We start from the raw sequence: 17,154 nt of genomic DNA, 5'->3' as shown, positions 1-17,154 counted from the left end.
GTCTTTTTTTTCTTTTTTTAACCTTCTCATAGATGGGAAAATAGTTTTACCAGGAAACTTCTTGGCTTTCACTTTCTATGGCAAACCTTGTAACATTGTGGTGATGAAAGTGAAAGGAACTGATGGTGCAGAGCTGACTGTACAGGACAGTGCCATTTCTGGTGACATGCATGAGCCAGACCTTGAAAGATCTGATTTGGAGACAAGCATGTTAGATTTGTCTTTACAGCTCGGCAAGATGGACATTGACGGTAGTCCAGAGGTTGCATCCATGAGCACACCAAGCAAACCGATGGATCCAGGTTCACCAGTTACACCCAGTTCTGCTGTGGCAGCCAGTGGTCAAGACTCTGGTCAAGGAGATAAAACCTACAGCAAGGGAGATGGTACAGACCTCACCGATGATTTGGAGTTGGCTGGGAAAGGAGGCGGTGAGGGACTCCCACTAACTGGCAAAACTGGAGCAATAAGCTGTACAGACAGTTTTTATTTCATTTCTTCAAGAACTAGAATCAATTTTATTGAAACGAGGACCAATGTAGCAGAAGATGTTGATTGTGAATCCCGAGTCACCTATGATATGATTGGAGGTTTAAGCAGCCAGCTCAAAACTATTAGAGAAACAGTTGAACTGCCCTTGAAGCAAGCTGAACTGTTCAAGAGTTACGGTATGATGCCTACGAATTTGCTTTCTTCATTTGGTACTAGTTTTTTTTCTTGAACATGGCTCGTTTGGTATTTTGTTTGTGGTTTGTTTTGGTTGTTTTTTTAAAACCCAAGTTATTCCAGGAATATGCACTGAATTTTATGTAACACCGATCTGGTATACTTGTGTGTCCAAACAATGTCAAACTGTTTTATAATTATACTGTATGGATATTATGAGAATGTTATGATTGGCTTGTGTGAAAAATAATTGAGTAGGAAAGAAATATGTGTGTCTAAGAAAATTCAGGTATGCATAAGCAGAATTTATAGCAAATAGGAAAGGCTTCTATACTTGGGTATTTGAGAGGTGCAGATGTGTATGTCGTCGTAAGACTTTAATTTGTTTTGGTAGAGTCAACTAAATGTATTTTTTTAAGTTGAGAAAAACGCAGATTAATTCTTCTGCTGCTTTTATCCCTGTGTGTTGTAGAGTTTCTGCAAAACTTTAAGGAAGTGCTTGAGGCTGTTTACTCAGACTGCTCGGTGTGTTTAGTATGGAATTACAGGGTGGAGAAACTAACACGATTACTGTTGCCATATATAGTTATATCTAACATATATATGAACTTAGAGGATTTTTGTGACAAAGATAAAACTGTACTGTGTATTTATCACAAATCGATATGTACATAAGCAGGCGTGTCTGCTCATTGTACTTGTCTAGGTGTGCATCACTGTGAGACAGGGCTCTTGCCTATAAATATTTCTTTAATATCATGTCTTTGAGGCTTTTTATTTCTCTGCCTTACGTCTTCCCATGCACACGCTTTAGAGAGGAGGTGATTTCAGTGATCACTGGGGCAGCTTCCATAAGACACAGGTAGCTCTTTCGATGTGCGTTGCTTGTGCGTGATCAGCAGGTGTCAGTGGGATGGTGTGAGGTGTCTTCATCCGCGTGTGGTCCAGCTCAATTCGCTGACCTCCAGCCTCAGCATCACCGCATGGTTTTGTGCTAGCATAAAGTTTGCTTCAGCATCAGTGTTCTTCATACTTAGTCCCAAAAGTGCTTGATCAGATTATCTACTAATTACATGAAAGATGATGATGTTTCTTCACTAGTTACAAACCGTTAGTAACCATCCAAATGCGGAGAGTCCTTGCCTTAGGGGGAGGGAGGCTGTCAGCTGAGGTGAGACCTTTGGTTCAGCAGTTCTATTTCTTGCCAGTACCAGAAACGCCACACGAGGGAGCAGCACATGCTTTAATGGACTGTTGTGAAGTAACCTGTCCATAAAGACACTCCTATCCTCTGTCAGTTAGCAGCTAATTTTTTTTCTTTTTGAGTATATTAGTTCCTAAGATTCAGCCTTTCTGTCCACGCCAGCTGTATTGTTCTTTGTCACCTCTGGGATGTGACCTGCCCTTCAAGCATCATTCCTTGTCTGGTATTGCAGTACCCAACTGATGTTTCTTCTTTGGTCGTATTTCAGCAATGTGTTTTGTGCCTGGATCAGTCCTTTGTCAAACGTTTGTCTCTTCTTTTTGCTTTCTAAATTTTAACCTTCTCTTTTCAGCTTTGTGCCCATTTAGTTTGGCTTGGCTGGTCTGAAGCTTTTTTTTTGGCTCTTTACCTGGGATCATAATATTACTTCATGCGGTTACCTGTAGTTTCTGTCCAGTTTTAGCTGTACACAGTGGTACATTGTTCTTCTAGTGTCCCTTATGTTCTGTGCCTGAATGTTTCTGTCTGTTTTGGCTCTTAACATTTGCCATTAAAGAGGCAAATTCATCCTTTTGATGTAAGTATTAGGTACTCAGCCCAAACAAACACCACAACGCATAGGGAGAATTATAATGTTGAACTCCTGAAAAATATAACGATTAAATAGTTGCTTTTTAAACAGAATCATTTGGACTTTAAAAAATGTAGATGTATGTCCCATATAAGTGTGCTCTTCCCACTGAAAGCCTACAATTTTATCAAAATGATATGTCTGTTAAAGAAGTTAATGCTGAGGTCAAGTTATAATCGGTAATAACTGGGACAGTGAAATGTGCAAGTGCAGGTTGTTCAGTCCGGCATTTACCACAAATAACTTTCTTCTCTGTTTGTGTGCATGTGCTTGTTTAAAGGAATCCCTCCTCCTAGAGGAGTGCTGTTATATGGCCCTCCAGGTACCGGGAAGACTATGATTGCCAAAGCCATTGCAAATGAGGTTGGCGCTCATGTTACCGTTATTAATGGTCCTGAAATAATAAGCAAGTAAGTCCACGCAATTTATTTTCATTAATTCTATAACCGTATTAGCCCAAAATCTGCCCTGGCATCTCTCCATTGTGGGTAAATGTAGATGTAGAATTGGCTATGGGCTATCTGCCCAAGAAAGTCAAAAACAAATGGGAAAGGGTTCTCTCAAGTAGGGCTTATGTTTCTTCTTGTAATAAAAGAGGTTTACTGGATTTGGCCAAGAAATTTCTGTAAGGCATGGACTAAATTAAAGAGGGGACTAAAACTGCATGTGCGATTGTGTGTTAGTTCTGCAACGAGAAGAGTGACTTCTTAAAGCATATATGAAATTAAGATGACACTGCGCAGACTAATGTCTCCAGGGAACTAATTTTTTTTTGTTCTTTAAAAGTACAGATAAAATTGTTTCTAACACAGAAGAGAGAAGCTTTTCCCTTTAATCTTTCTTCTAGTTACAAGATGGTTATATCTTTTTCTGTGCTTCATTTTACCGTAATTTCTCATCCTTGTGGAAATAAAGATTATTGTAGATTTGCATACACTTCAGGACTTTAAAAGGGTGCGCTATGGCTTTTTGGAACACACGAGCAGTAATTTTCCAAGTTGCCTGGAAAAGACCAAAAAATGTATTTTATTAAAATATTTTAATTATTGTAGGTTTTATGGGGAGTCTGAATCAAAATTACGTCAGATATTTGCTGAAGCTTCTCTGCGGTACGTTCTTTTGGATAATTTTATTCGTGTTCACTTATTTGCGGTATTGGTTCCAGCGTCAATGTTCTTAAAAGAAAAACATTTGCAAGAATCTTTGAATTGTAATTTTTTCCTGCAGTGGTTGTTTAAAAGGAAATAAATTTGTTTATATAGTGCTTAGCTAGAAGGAAAGCAGTGAAATTCTAGTATGCCTATTAAGTGCTTTTGGACACTACCCTTTTTAAGGGACTGTTACAGATGGTGCCAATTCGCTCGATCTTATCGTTAGAGCATTGTACCTTATTTCAACAGATGGAAGCATGAGCCAGAGTTTCACCTGGATCCAAGTTTTTCTGTCTGGTTTTATCTTTGGAGACCAATGTAGTACTGTGCTGAGACATGGAAGCCAGCTCTAAATGAGCTAGTGTTGGTACTGGATATAGCATGCCTCTGGATTAGGGTGGCATTCTGCCCAAATTTATTAGACTTGGTTAAGGCAGACTTTAAACTTCCAGATGATTGGTGTTCATAATATATTAACAAAAGACTATTGCATACTGTGTTTATAGAAGTAGCAAATAAAATGCTCTCTTATTACTCATGAAATCGGTATATTCAGTGGTGAATCTCTGGTAGAGAGTTATAGAAAAGTAGATTGGTAGGTCATCTTAAAGGTATTAATTGTCTAATATATATAGTCATTTTAGTTATCTGTTTGAGTAACATCATATTCAAGGATCAAGCTTTCAGTTGCTTAAGGGAATGGGACACTTGTTAATTTTTGTAGGAACTGGATGTTTTCCATAAACAGCTTTGCAGTTCTCTGCCTTGGTGTTTTAAATCTTCCTGAACACCTTAACTTTTTTTTTCCCCCCAGTCGCCCCTCCATTATATTTATTGATGAGTTGGATGCACTCTGTCCAAAGAGAGAAGGGGCTCAGAATGAAGTTGAAAGGAGAGTTGTTGCTTCATTGCTGACGTTAATGGATGGCATTGGCTCAGTAAGTAGACTGTATTGAGACAATTAATGTGTATGGGGACTAGCTGAAAAAAGAAGTTTAGCTTCTATAATGCAGCCAATTTTAGATGTGTCATTTGGGAGAAAAGAAAATAGGCTTAGGTGAGACTTCATATAGTAATCTAATGCTTTATTGGATGATAAGCAGAAGACATAGGAGGGGAATGTCTCCTGATAACTGTGAGATTAAAGAAAAGCAAGTTTTCTTCCATTCACTGTCTTCCCTTTGCTTTCTCCCACTCTTGTAATTTTGGAGATAAAACTGAAATTTTAGTGATAGCCCATCATTGAACAAGCCAGGTATTTTGAATCGCTCTGAAATCAAAGTCATCAAAATACTTCTGGTGATATGTAGGCTGCATTATTAAAGGCAACAACAGCTATTTCAAGATTGCCATAGTAATATTTAGGACATAAACAAAAGCCTACTGAAGAAACAGTAAATTTAATTGACTTGAGTACATTATGGACTAAGCCCATGAAGTTTGCCAATCTCTCATCTATTATTTTATGCTTATTAGCAGGAAAGATGAAAGAAATCTGTCCACAGCATGAAAATTAGTATCTCTGTTTATGTAATCTGCAAGTTTCTTATTATTTTCCTGCATAATAATTTCAGTTGCCCAGTCTGGAGTTGTTCATGGGCAGAACATATTTTCTGATGGCAAAGGCTGATGGATATTCTTTCTGGAGAAAGTGCTTCATTCACAAAAAAAGAATGGCACTGCAAGAGACCTCCTAGCTGATTTTGCCTCACTCTAAATGTGAAAAAGCAGAGCTTGAGGAAATTGGTTAGGATTTTTGACCTTGCTTCTCCTACTGAACCTACAGGAAGCTTTATAACCTCCTGTCTCTGCTGGTTTTGATACCTTAAATGATGTGTTTCCCAACTTTGTTTATTCAAGGTCTGCTGATACCTATTTGTTCTTGTGCCAATGCTGCCTTTTAGCTTAAACGCTTCTTTTTCTTTCCTTGGTGCTTACTTTCCTGATACGGGAAAGCAAGTTCTTGGGATTAAAGTGGGAGACACTGGGATGAGGGCGTCTTGGAGTAAAGTTTCTCTTGTGTTATTTGTATGTGCGTGCAGCCTATAGCATTGCTAAATTGTGATTAGGGATAGGTTGGATGCGATCACTCGTGGGGTATATATTCTGAAAAGTTTGCTTTGTTCCTTTAGAGCTAGCAACAGGATTTTAGTGTCTGTAATAGCTGGGAAGAGTAAGCAAGAAGTATGTTTATAAGCTGTGTGACATTTAATTGTATTTTAAAATTAATATTTTGCATTGTTTGATGCCTTCAGGAAGGCAGCGAAGGGCAGCTCTTGGTACTTGGGGCCACTAATCGTCCTCATGCACTGGATGCAGCACTGCGCAGACCTGGGCGTTTTGATAAAGAGGTAGAAATTGGGATTCCTAATGCCCAGGATCGTCTGGACATACTCCAAAAGCTTCTCAAGAAAGTTCCCCATTCGCTCACAGCCACGGAGTTGGCACAACTGGCTGATAGTGCACATGGTTATGTGGGTGCGGACTTAGCAGCCTTGTGCAAGGAAGCAGGTAAGACTTTGTGCATCTTATTTAGGATCTTTACTTTATTGTTAGTCTCTATTTTGTTTAAAAAAATAAAAATCCACTGTCTGTACTAATAGCTTTTAAAACAGTGACATTTAATTAATTTTTGTGTCAAAGAAAACATAGACAAGCATGGAATATGAGGAACAGCAGTCTGCTCCTGGGCAGGTCAGAAAAACTCTTTTGAGTATTAATAGATTTTAAAATTGAATATTAAGGTTAATAACACTAGGGAATCCCCTGTGCCATTTCTAGCATATTGGATAGCTAGCTGTCTGTCAGTAAACCAATGGTTTAGTGAGTTAACTGATACATCCCTTAAGAGTTTTTCTACTCTAGAGCCTACCCCTTCCATACAAAAATCCCAAGTCACTTAGGCTAGACAGCTTGTCCTGCAGGCCCTTGTTCCCCGGGTGTTGAGACTGTGGTGTTTACTGTGGCTCCCTTCCGTATTTTGTGCCTGTATTTCATTTGCTGGCAGATGAGGAGCTTGTGGCAGGGGCTAGGGGACTGTACGCACCTGGGACGGCTTGTGCAGTGGAGCTGGGAGAGCTGGAGAGCATGCCCTGAGCTGGGGGCTGGAAAGCGTCCCTTGGCCTCCAGTACAGGCATAGTCCTGGAGAATTATCCATGCATCATGCAGCCAGGGTTCAGTATGTTCCAGGGAATACTTAAACATGAGTTCACTTCTGTTTTCATTGGATGAAATATTAAAAGTATGCTCTATCAGTTCTTACATTTTGCTCGAATGCCTGTACGCACTTTAAGTGTTGGACCTTAAAGGGACCCATGAGCAGCCTTTTAAAACAGCCTAGTCAAAACATGACTCTTCAGCTCTGCTTACGCATATTTGCTCCCTTGTAGTTCGCAAATATATTTGCTGTATGTGCTGGTTACTTTTATTTCCTTTGGCACTGGGACAGCTTCCTCTGGCAGTGGCACAGTGCATGGTTAATTCTTGCATCAGAATCAACTATGAAGATGACAGAAGTTTTATTAGGGGTGATGGCACCCGGAACAGTAAGGTTTTTACTTGCCAGTTCCCAGAATTTTTAAGGGATAGTTCTCAAATATGAATTTGTAGACTTTTGTATGGGTCAAAAAGAAAAAAACATGTACGGACACAGACTATTCTTTTTGTAGCGCTCCCCTGTTGGCTTTGGTTGTGTTTTAAGCTCTGTTTTAAGTTAGCAAACATTCTTTTTAAAACAAGTATATACAAACAACAACAACAAAAGATAAACTCCCATTTTATTTTCCTTCCTCTGTGTTTATGGAAGCTTGTCAGTCTGCCTGTGTCACAGTCCTCACATAGTAAATACTTAACTAATGTAATCTACACTTCTCAGTGGAAAGTGTTGTGGTTTCAATTCCAAACATGACCTAGCCTAGGCTTTACTTGTGCATGTGCACATTGATTCTGAATGTTTCATAATCCAGCTGTAAATAGGTGATATTTACCCACTTCATGAGGGCCTCTTAGAAAACAAATTTTGAATGTTGTGCAAATTGAACATTATGTGCTATGTAGATCCAAAACTTCTGGCATCTACCTGTGACTGATTGCAGGACACGCTGTTTTCTGGGAGCTTCGCATCCAAACCAGTGCTAGGACTGAGGGAAGGAGGATGTCCCCTTTCTATTCATCGTCTTTCCTGAAGTCTGAATCCATGCTGTTAAATTTCCCTGTTATTTGTTAACTTGGAGTGACCTCTGCTGGGGAGAATACAGTCCAGCGCCGTTAACTCTTTGCAGCCCACATGTGTTTTGCCTTTTCAAAGAGTTGCGGAAGCATGATTTGGTCAAAGTATTACATAAACTGAATTTAAGTTGCTCATGGTTAAGGAACGTTCTTAGTTGGATTCTTTTTTTTCTGATTAAGCTCTTGATATCTATTTTTTTTTATATTACATTTTCAACGACTTGTAAAATATTACTGCTTTCACTGGAGTTAAACTTAGAAAAGACTAGCTTTTATGAGGTAATGTTTCTCCTCAGCGGAGCAAGGTTATTCCATATGGCAAATTTTCCAGTGTTTTGTCTAGTCTTGTTTGTTGTTCCAAGCAATGGGCTTCTATTGCTTCACTTAAGAAACTGCGCTGTGGGCCAAGATAGCTTGCTGTCCAGGAATGCTCTCTGATATTCAGCCTAAGTTTTCCTTGTTTAGTTTTATCCCATTATTTCTATTTACATCCTTGTATAACACGTTCACTCTCCCTCCTCAGTGTTTACACCCTTCAGATATCTCTAGGCTGTTCTCATGTCCCCTACCTCCTCATTCATTACTGAGCCAAACTGTAAATATTTAGCTTGTTTAATCTTTCCTCATAAATAAGTCCTTCCTGCCTTCTGAGAAATTATGTTGATTTTCTCTGAACTCCCTCCAGTTTGTCAATAACCTTTTGGTAATGTGGGGCTCAGAATTGAACATAATATTTCGTATGTGTTACAACATAAAACATGATATAAACATACAGTTAAGACTGCCGGTGCACATTTCTAAGTAACCAAAATGCTTAATATTCAGACAATAGCTGAGTTAAGAGTTCTTTCACAAATCTTAGGGTTATTTGAGCCACTTACACACCATCTGTGTGTAAGTACAGGTGAAACATGGAAACTAATTTAGGAGCAGGAATTCTGAACTCAGAAATACATGTTCAATTTTTGGTACAAGATTATTGTTGCTTGCTAATCGTGTTGCAGTAGTGGTCTTTGGGAGACTATTGAGTCCTGGTTACCCTATTTATATCTTTAGGTACTTCATTTGAGGCTGGAAAACCTGAAAGTTTACAAGCTAAATATGTTTATATTCTTAATACAAAGTTTAGATCATTTCCAAAGGACTCATGCTTCCTTATCTTTACACTTCAACTCTGTTTTTTTAACAGATTTATAATATTGTGTATATACAGCTTATATAAACCAAGGGTGTAGTAATTAATGTAACATGGTAAATGTAGTAATTGTAGGGCTATGACAGGCAAGCCTTTCGCTTTTGTATCTGTAGTTAGGTTTCCTAAGATTTTCATTATAAAAGCTTTGATGTTTGTCTTCTATGTAATTCGGAAGAGCATGTGTTAATGAAAAGTAAATAGCTATTGTAAATATATTCCAACTGTTTTTTTGGCAGAAGTTGTTTGTTCTCCGGTGCAAGAATTGCTTACTGGTACTTCTGGGGTCAGACAGTCAAGTTTTCTGTTCTGTTCAGCAACTCTGTGCATTTTCATGGAAGTCACTAAGAAGTTTTAGGAGCTTTTAACGTTCAGCTTGTGCTGAATGTTTCTAGGCCTATGTGTATATAGTATGTACAGAATTGTGGTGTTGTGTGTGCTGGAATGGGCAAGGAGAGGAAAGGTGGACAAGAAACCTGGAGAATCTGTGCAGTGTGCTCTGGACTTTTACAAACAGGGTATTATGACCAAACACCTGTGAAATAGTTATATATAGATGGATATAATAATCAGTTAAGAATGTTTTTATTTGATCTGCTGAATTTTGAAAATATTACTGGATTTTTCTTCAATACCTTATTTTCCTCTACTAAAGACACAGTTCTAGCTTCTCACAAAATGAAATCAGAGTTTTGTGACTATATAGGAAAAATGTTAGTGTTGTGAAGCTTAGTATTGTTGCAAGAGTTGATAACAGGGTGACAGGCATCAGCTCTGTATGTGTATCTATCTCAGCCTTAATTGTTGCGCAGAGTACTGGTATCCACCCTCATATGTTGAGCAAGTATTATTTGTCTGTTTTACAAATAACTATGGTCATTCCAGTAAAATTAAATGTAAAACTGATATTTCTAATGTGGCATGTATCACTAGCTTAGACGCAATGCTTTCAGAATTAGTGTACCTCATCTCTGTTCAAGGTTACATTGTCTGTAGTGACTACATTGGAGAAATTGGGATTTGCTGTGATTATCTGCTGCCTAGCAATATGCTTGTGAGTTCCACAATTACCTGCATGCTTTCGTATAGGTTAACAGCATAGCACAGAAAACCTGCAAATACCGTTATGGGTACTGGACCACATCCTGTGGACATCAGCTTGCAATGAGCTCCTCATGGTAGACTCTTGAGGACTTGAGTACCCTCTGAGGGATTTACATGGACAGAATTCTTGACAAGAAAAGGGCTTAGTTATCTGTGCAGCTGAGAAAGTCGTATTCTTAAGACTGGGAGAGGCCTAGTGTGTCCTAAGTTATTTAGTAGACTACCTTGTAGTGTGAACAGCTGCCTTCTGAATTGTTTCATCTCAAACAGAGGCAGTGTCTAGAAGATAGACTCTGCCATATCCTTGTACATAATGTCAGTGTTTGTACGCCCCTGAGATCTTGTTGCTTCTGCTTTAATTAATTGGCCACACAGTCTTTTATTAATTCCGTAAAAAAATTATAGTGGTTTTAATTTAACAACAAAGATAAGCACTGCACTTTTTTTTTGTTTTGTTTTTTGAAAAAAACATATGAAATGTTAATTATGTAGCAGGGACATGAATGGTATAAACTGTACTGAATGTTAGAAGATGCTTAGCAACAAAGGTTTCCAAATATAGCAATTTATTATAAACTTATCCTTCTATGGCTGCCTGTAGCATTTCAAGAGGGTGAATATAAATATAGCTTGATTTCTTCAAGAAGTGGGTTCAGTCATTGTTTACAGAGAAAGGAAGTATTTGCTTTGTAACTCTTAAACTCTTTATCTTGAACATCCTTGTTCATTACACATAATTTTAGTGTGCTGATATAAAACACTTGGACTGTGATAAGATAGCATCATGAGGAGAGGAAGAACAAATGTCTTTGTTTAAATAGTGGTGTCTCTTGCAATAACATCTATTTGGTTCCAGTGAGGATGCTGCATTACAACCACTGAAACTTTGAGACTTCTGTGAAAGAAGCACTAATCGCTTTGTTTTGCATCAAAGGTTTTTTTCTTCAATTGCCTGATTGTAATACAGTTAAAGGTATCTTTCACTTTGCTTAGCCTTTAGGATTATAAGGGTTCACTGGCTTCAGCTGGCTGTTACAAAAAATGTTACAGAAATGAGAAATTGAGCTACATCTTTGACCAGTATGAATCAGCATTACTCTGATGAATCTGTGAAGCTACTTGCATAGACATATGATATGGTCTCTTGTCTTATGTTCATAATTTTAAGAGTCCTGTTGTTTGGAGATCTTACTGTCTATGGTGTTCATTTGGCCCTTTTATTACCCTTGCGTTCTGATGAATAATATAGCTAGGATGGAGAGTCTTTATCCTGTGCAATCGGTAGATCTGTATATTGACTATATGTAGATACTAGATCTGTAACAGTGTAAGTTATTTAGAGGGATACTGGACTTGGCTTTTTTTGGAGCTGAGAAACTTCCTGCTGTATCTTTTATGACCCCCAAAAGAATTTCTGCAATCCGCTTGCATTAAAAAGGGGAAAAAAAAATAATCAGGCAATTGAAGGGCTGGCTCCTAGTTTTTTTGTTTTTCCCTGTAATTGACAGGGAAGTAAATTCCCCTGAAACCCAGGAATGTCTCTTTGTTAGATCAATGTGGGTTCCCCCCCCCCCCCAGCTTCTGCAGTTTTGGTAGCCTGGCCACCTGCAGGAAACGTGAGCCATTTGGGCTAATGTGATTAACAGTGAGTCTCTGTGCACCCTGAGGACCAGCCACTGACTGGTCTTTCAATTAGACAAACGCTGCGTTCAATATGTGGCTTCTCAGCCTTGTATCTCAAATCTGAGCTCTTCGTTTCAGCTCAGTCACAGTCTTGATGAAACAGCCTAGTGTTAGGGCATCAAGAATATCTATCCTTTCTTTAAGCCATAAAGGTTCAATCTGAACCTTTCCCAACAAGATTTGGACCTGAGTTCTGCTGGGGGTGTACAACAAATGTAAATATTTTTCTTGGATTATAATCCTAAATGTATGAATGTGGGCTGAGACACTGTTGGAAGTGTAGATTTTGACAAAGGCAATTGATGGCCAAGGCAATAGGATTGTTTGTTTTGCAGGGTGTTTTTTGGTTTGTTTTCAAATTAACTGATTGCAGTTACAGATTTTAAAGGGAAAGCACTGCTTGACATGCTAGAGTTATCTTATTCCCTTGCGGAAAGTGACTGAAAATACCATGTCTGTGTTGTTATTTATTTATTTATTTATTTTAGCACAGAAAAAGATTGAAGCTATGCTGTTGCAAATGATCTGCTATTGCATTCTCTAACTGAATACTGGTTCCCATGAGACATTCAGAATGAGGTGGGAAAGGCTGCTTGCCTTTTCAGAAAAAGGTCATGTAGAAAATGCGGGGGGTTTTGGGAGTATTAATAACATGTATAGTCAGATGGTCAATACCAAAAAATGTGTTCTTATGAAATTGAGAGATTTTTTCAGAAATGGCAGAACACTGGATTTTGAAATGCACTGAAAAGTCCAGACACAATACAGAAGTAAAGCTACAAATTAATTTTTGGACTGGAACAATTGAGTTTTCTGACACTGTGTTCCATCATGTTAATTTATGGTGTAAGAAGACCAAGAAAATCCAATCCCCATCTTCAGCATTCATGAGTTTTAAGTTAGTGTTGTGTTCTGTAATTTTAAAGCTGGGTCCTTAATGCAGAAGCTGTTTTTAAACCAAAGCAATTGACCTAGTCTTCCATCTTAACAGGTTATGAACAAATGTGTCCTTGCTTGCACGCACACATAACAAAGCAATGTGGCTTTTTTGGAATCAGACTGCAACATATGTTTTTTGATTGTTTCTTAGAGCACTAACTCAGAATGATGGTTTTTGTGCAGAAGTGGCTACATCTGGATGCTGCTGAGCGGCTTGAAGGAGCATGCTTGAGACTGGGTGGGGTGTGTTGACCTTATTCTTGTCCGTGGTATCCCTTGCCCTCTTTCTTACGATTTCTTCCCCCCAACATCTCAGGGCAAAGACAAAGTCAGAATTGGTTTTAAAATGGCTGTCTTAGTTGAACTATTTTAAATGTCTACTTTCCCAAGATTCCACAAAGATTATTTCAGCTGCATAGGGTTAGATTCTCACCCTTTTACTTTGGTTCAGCGTCATTCTGATGTGACTGGAAAATTTCTAAATCTCCTTTTTTCCCCCATGTCTTTGCATATGCTGAGTGCACAGATGTTTCCTTAGTGCAACTGTCTTTGTATCCAGAGAGAAAAAGTCTTGCTCTGTTTGCCTCTCTGAAGAGATGCTGGTGCACGTTATGTTCCTTTTTGTAGTTATTTTCTCTTACATAAAATCTTTCGCTTTTTTTAATGTTTGTTTGTTTTGTAATGGTACTTGATTTTTGTTTTTGTATGGAGAATGTTGCACTTACTGCAGTCAGGGCATGTGAACTTTCGGTTTTCATCATAACTAATTTTAAGTGTGTTTTTATCTGAAACTGGCTTGCAGTTAATTGGATGATGGGCCTGCTGACTTCATATACCCAGGTGTGTGTTGAGTACTTTATAACCTGTTTAAAGCACATCCCATTCTGTCTGCCGATATTTATATAAGCAGGAAATAAAGAATATTTTCAGAAGAGTTGATCAATAACTGTTAGTAATACTTTAAATTAACCTTCATGGTAGATACACTGTGTTCTTGCTTTTGCAGATTCAGTGGTACAGAAGAAACTATATTATTAATGTGTGGCAATACATATAGAAACTTCTGCATTTGAATGGATTGGAGGGTCAGCCCCAAAACAAGTTGTTCGGTTTGAAGGGTGAAGGGGTGCAGGACGCCAGAGTAGCCTGTGTGGGTGCAGCCCTACCTGTGCAGAGCAGTGGGCTGGGAAATGGCAGTCAGAACGTCATTCCTCAGCTTGCAGATCGTGAAAATTGAACACTATATCATTTTGCTTAAGAACATGATAAATTTAGGGCAGACATTAGGCTGTCTTAGGCTGGGTCATTGGCTGAGCTGTGGTGTGAACAGACAGTTTATTTTCTAGACCTGGGAATCAGTGCAGTGTTGGTAACCCAGCTCGAAGTCACATTGACAGGAGTGGTGTGCTAGGCGCTATTCTACTTATCTGGTTTTGCGTTCCTCAGGGGCTTCAGCTCCCGGGATGTGTAGCTGGATAAGAGCTGTGTGCCAAGCGATGTTATTCCTGTAGCAACAGCAGAAATTCTCAGCAGTCTAGCACCTTTGAATGAATGAAAATGATTTAACCGACACTAAACTGATTTTTGAAGACACACTTCAGTCCACGATCTTTTAAATTATCCTATAGGTTTGTATTTTTTCCACAATGATCTGAGCTGCTTGCTCCCCTGTGTTAACTTTAAAGTGTTTGCATATCTAAGAACTGAAGACAACTTCCTGACCTTTAATCTCTGAGAAGGACTTGGCAAATCTGTGGACTTTTACTTGGTAATGAAACATGCTGTACGTGGAGTCATTCATCTTAACTGGCACTTTCCTAACTGGAAGGTATTCTGCAGACTTACACGCTTCCTTCTTCCTCTCTCATCATGTCTTTTCTAACTTTCCACCTCCTGCTGGCTGAATTAGCATAACCATGCTCACTGTTATTGCTGACCAGCACACAAGCACTGCAGTGTTTTTTTTCTCTTACTAACAGAATTCATGTTCACTGCAGCCCTCCAGTAACGTGGCATTAAATTATCTCTGGTGATTCAGACTTGGTTCCTTGTGATACAGAAAGTTATTTTATTTCCTGGTTCTGGAGCAGGCTCCAGTTATGAATTGGAATTACGTATTTGGACTAAAACTATTTTTTCTCCAAGACAGAAGCATACTCTTGGGGAAATTATTTGTTTGAAAGGTGTATTACATCTGAAGAAGCCTTTAGTAACTTTTTTAATTTTGGAAAGGCAATCATTTTTCATTTTGTTCTCTGTTTTGCTTTTTCATGATGTGTCTGGTACTCATTTATGCCACTTTGTCTTGTTTTAGGCAGAATTTCATTTGACGCAGTTGTGTTTTTAGATAAGGTATCTTTTGAATTTTGGCTAACGCTTCTCTCCTTAGTTCTCTTCAAATTTTGTTTAATCAGTTGCTTTGCTATTATGTTCTTTGAGTGACCATAATATGGGAACGTCTAGAACTCAAGTACAGTGTCATCTCTGTGAAGCAATTGGTATGCATTTTTTTTCCTTTCAGCTTTTGTGCTGAGTCTGGTTTCAAATGTAACTTCAACAGCAACGGTAACAGACTCTGTTTCAAATACATTTGAGGTGCAATTCTTCCCATACTAAAAATCTGTAGGAGTTACGTTCCCCTCATAGTGCATGGGGAGGTACTGATTGTGTTACGGTTCATCTCACTCCATCTTGCTCTGCTGGCTTTAGAAAGATCCGATCTAACCCGTTTAGAATAGATATTCATCCTCAGGTTGCAAAGTTGCAAGCTTTCTCAGTATCTGAGTAAACAATGATGTTTTCCATAGCTGTGCTTTTTTTCTGAGTAAGCTAGCATCAGCTATACTTCAGGCAAGCTATTTGTGTAGAAATGGTAATATAGGAGAAAAGTTCAATGTTTTCTGACTCCCTCTCAGGCTCCAGGTAAAACGTTTTCCTGGAATATATAATAGCAGACTGAGGATCTGAAAGCAGTCTTAGTTCTTTTGTTTAATTGATAAAAGATCATAAAAGATCCTCTGGTGAAATGTAGCTTCATTTATATGTCTATGTTAGTTATGCAGGAGTAAAATCAGTTAGCAGTAGGCATTTGTATGTAGAATGAATAGCTTCTATTGGGGGGGCAGAGCTTAAATATTTTCAGGCAAAGTTTTCACAGGTCTCCTGACTTTAAATTTTAGCTATATTCTGATTTGACAACATTCCTAATCACAGTTAGACCGGCATTTAGGCACTAACTGTTGCTTCTTGTCTTTCTGCCCTTCCTATTCTGGTAGCATGGCAGTCCTTATTTTTCTTCTGACACACGTATGACTAACCTTAGCTAAGGTATATTTATGTATGAGAGAAGGCTAGAAACAAGCAGTCTGGTATTCCTTATTTCCCTCTGTTGTCATTGTCTTAGGATAAATGATGTGTGTGTACCTGATCTGCGAATAAACTGTTTCCTGTAAGAAAGAATTTTTGAAAATAAAGTTCTTCCTTCCTTTCCCTCCCCTGTCGCACCTCTCAGCAACTTTTAGTCAGCTCCATAGACATGTTCCAGCAAATGCTGGAGCTCTTCACGAAGGACTATAAATCCTGTACATAATCCCTACAGTAGATTAGTGCTCAGGTTAGCCGAGTGAATTTGCAATGTTATGGTTACAAGGGATTTAAGGGCATTATCTTTCCTCTGCAAACAGTATATGAAAGTTCTTCAGAGATTTTTCCCGTATAGCACTGGCAGCTAAAGACAGATTGCAGAAGATCGTTTCAAGACCAAAAGTAAGGGTTTTTGCTTCCTGAAATGTTTTCTAAATAGGCATGCATTTTATGTACAGATTAAATAAATAATAAGTTTAAAAATATATTTATAGGAGTCTGGTGCATGGATTTTTTTTTTTTTTTTTTAATTCCTTGGTAAATATTTTGTTGTGTTTGATTCCATACTTATGTACATTGGAGGGAAAAAAAAAAGACAAAACAAAATCAATGAAACAAAACAAAAAAACCAAAACAAAACACACCAAAACCCCCTCCAAATTGTAGAATTTTCTTAGGATGCAAACAGAAGAACACATCTGAATTTTTCAGCTATTGGGAATGGTGGTTCCTGCCTCCAGGTCAGAGGAAAGCTTGCTAGTAGTCCACAGACATCAGGTGCTTGCCTGGTACTGTTCCATTATCTGGGGAGTAAAGGGAAAAAGAGCCTTTGCCTCGACACATCCCTGCTGTCCCTCAGTGCTTGTGGCAGCTGCTCTTGTTTCTACCTAGTGCTGTCTCACCGTGATGGGTTGGAGAGCTGGTTTGCTGGGTCTGCACAGGATGAAAGATCAACTGAACAGGTGAGGATGTGTCTGTGGGATGTTCTCAGTG

The 17,154-nt window shown here is 38.6% G+C and overlaps 1 protein-coding gene across 1 annotated transcript in view; it reads left to right on the top strand.

Moving 5' to 3' along the window:
• AFG2A (AFG2 AAA ATPase homolog A) overlaps nt 1–17,154 on the top strand; it is a 203,698-nt gene that overhangs the window by 6,064 nt on the left and 180,480 nt on the right. The window contains 5 exon segments of the mRNA XM_069796051.1: nt 33–668; nt 2,782–2,911; nt 3,554–3,610; nt 4,467–4,590; nt 5,908–6,163. Coding sequence (XP_069652152.1) covers nt 33–668; nt 2,782–2,911; nt 3,554–3,610; nt 4,467–4,590; nt 5,908–6,163 — 1,203 coding nt within the window.

Source organism: Haliaeetus albicilla, chromosome 1 (assembly GCF_947461875.1).
Source record: "Haliaeetus albicilla chromosome 1, bHalAlb1.1, whole genome shotgun sequence".
In the NCBI taxonomy this organism is placed as follows: domain Eukaryota; kingdom Metazoa; phylum Chordata; class Aves; order Accipitriformes; family Accipitridae; genus Haliaeetus; species Haliaeetus albicilla.
The sequence above is the reverse complement of the archived record's forward strand: the minus strand, read 5'-3'. Positions and strand labels throughout refer to the sequence as shown.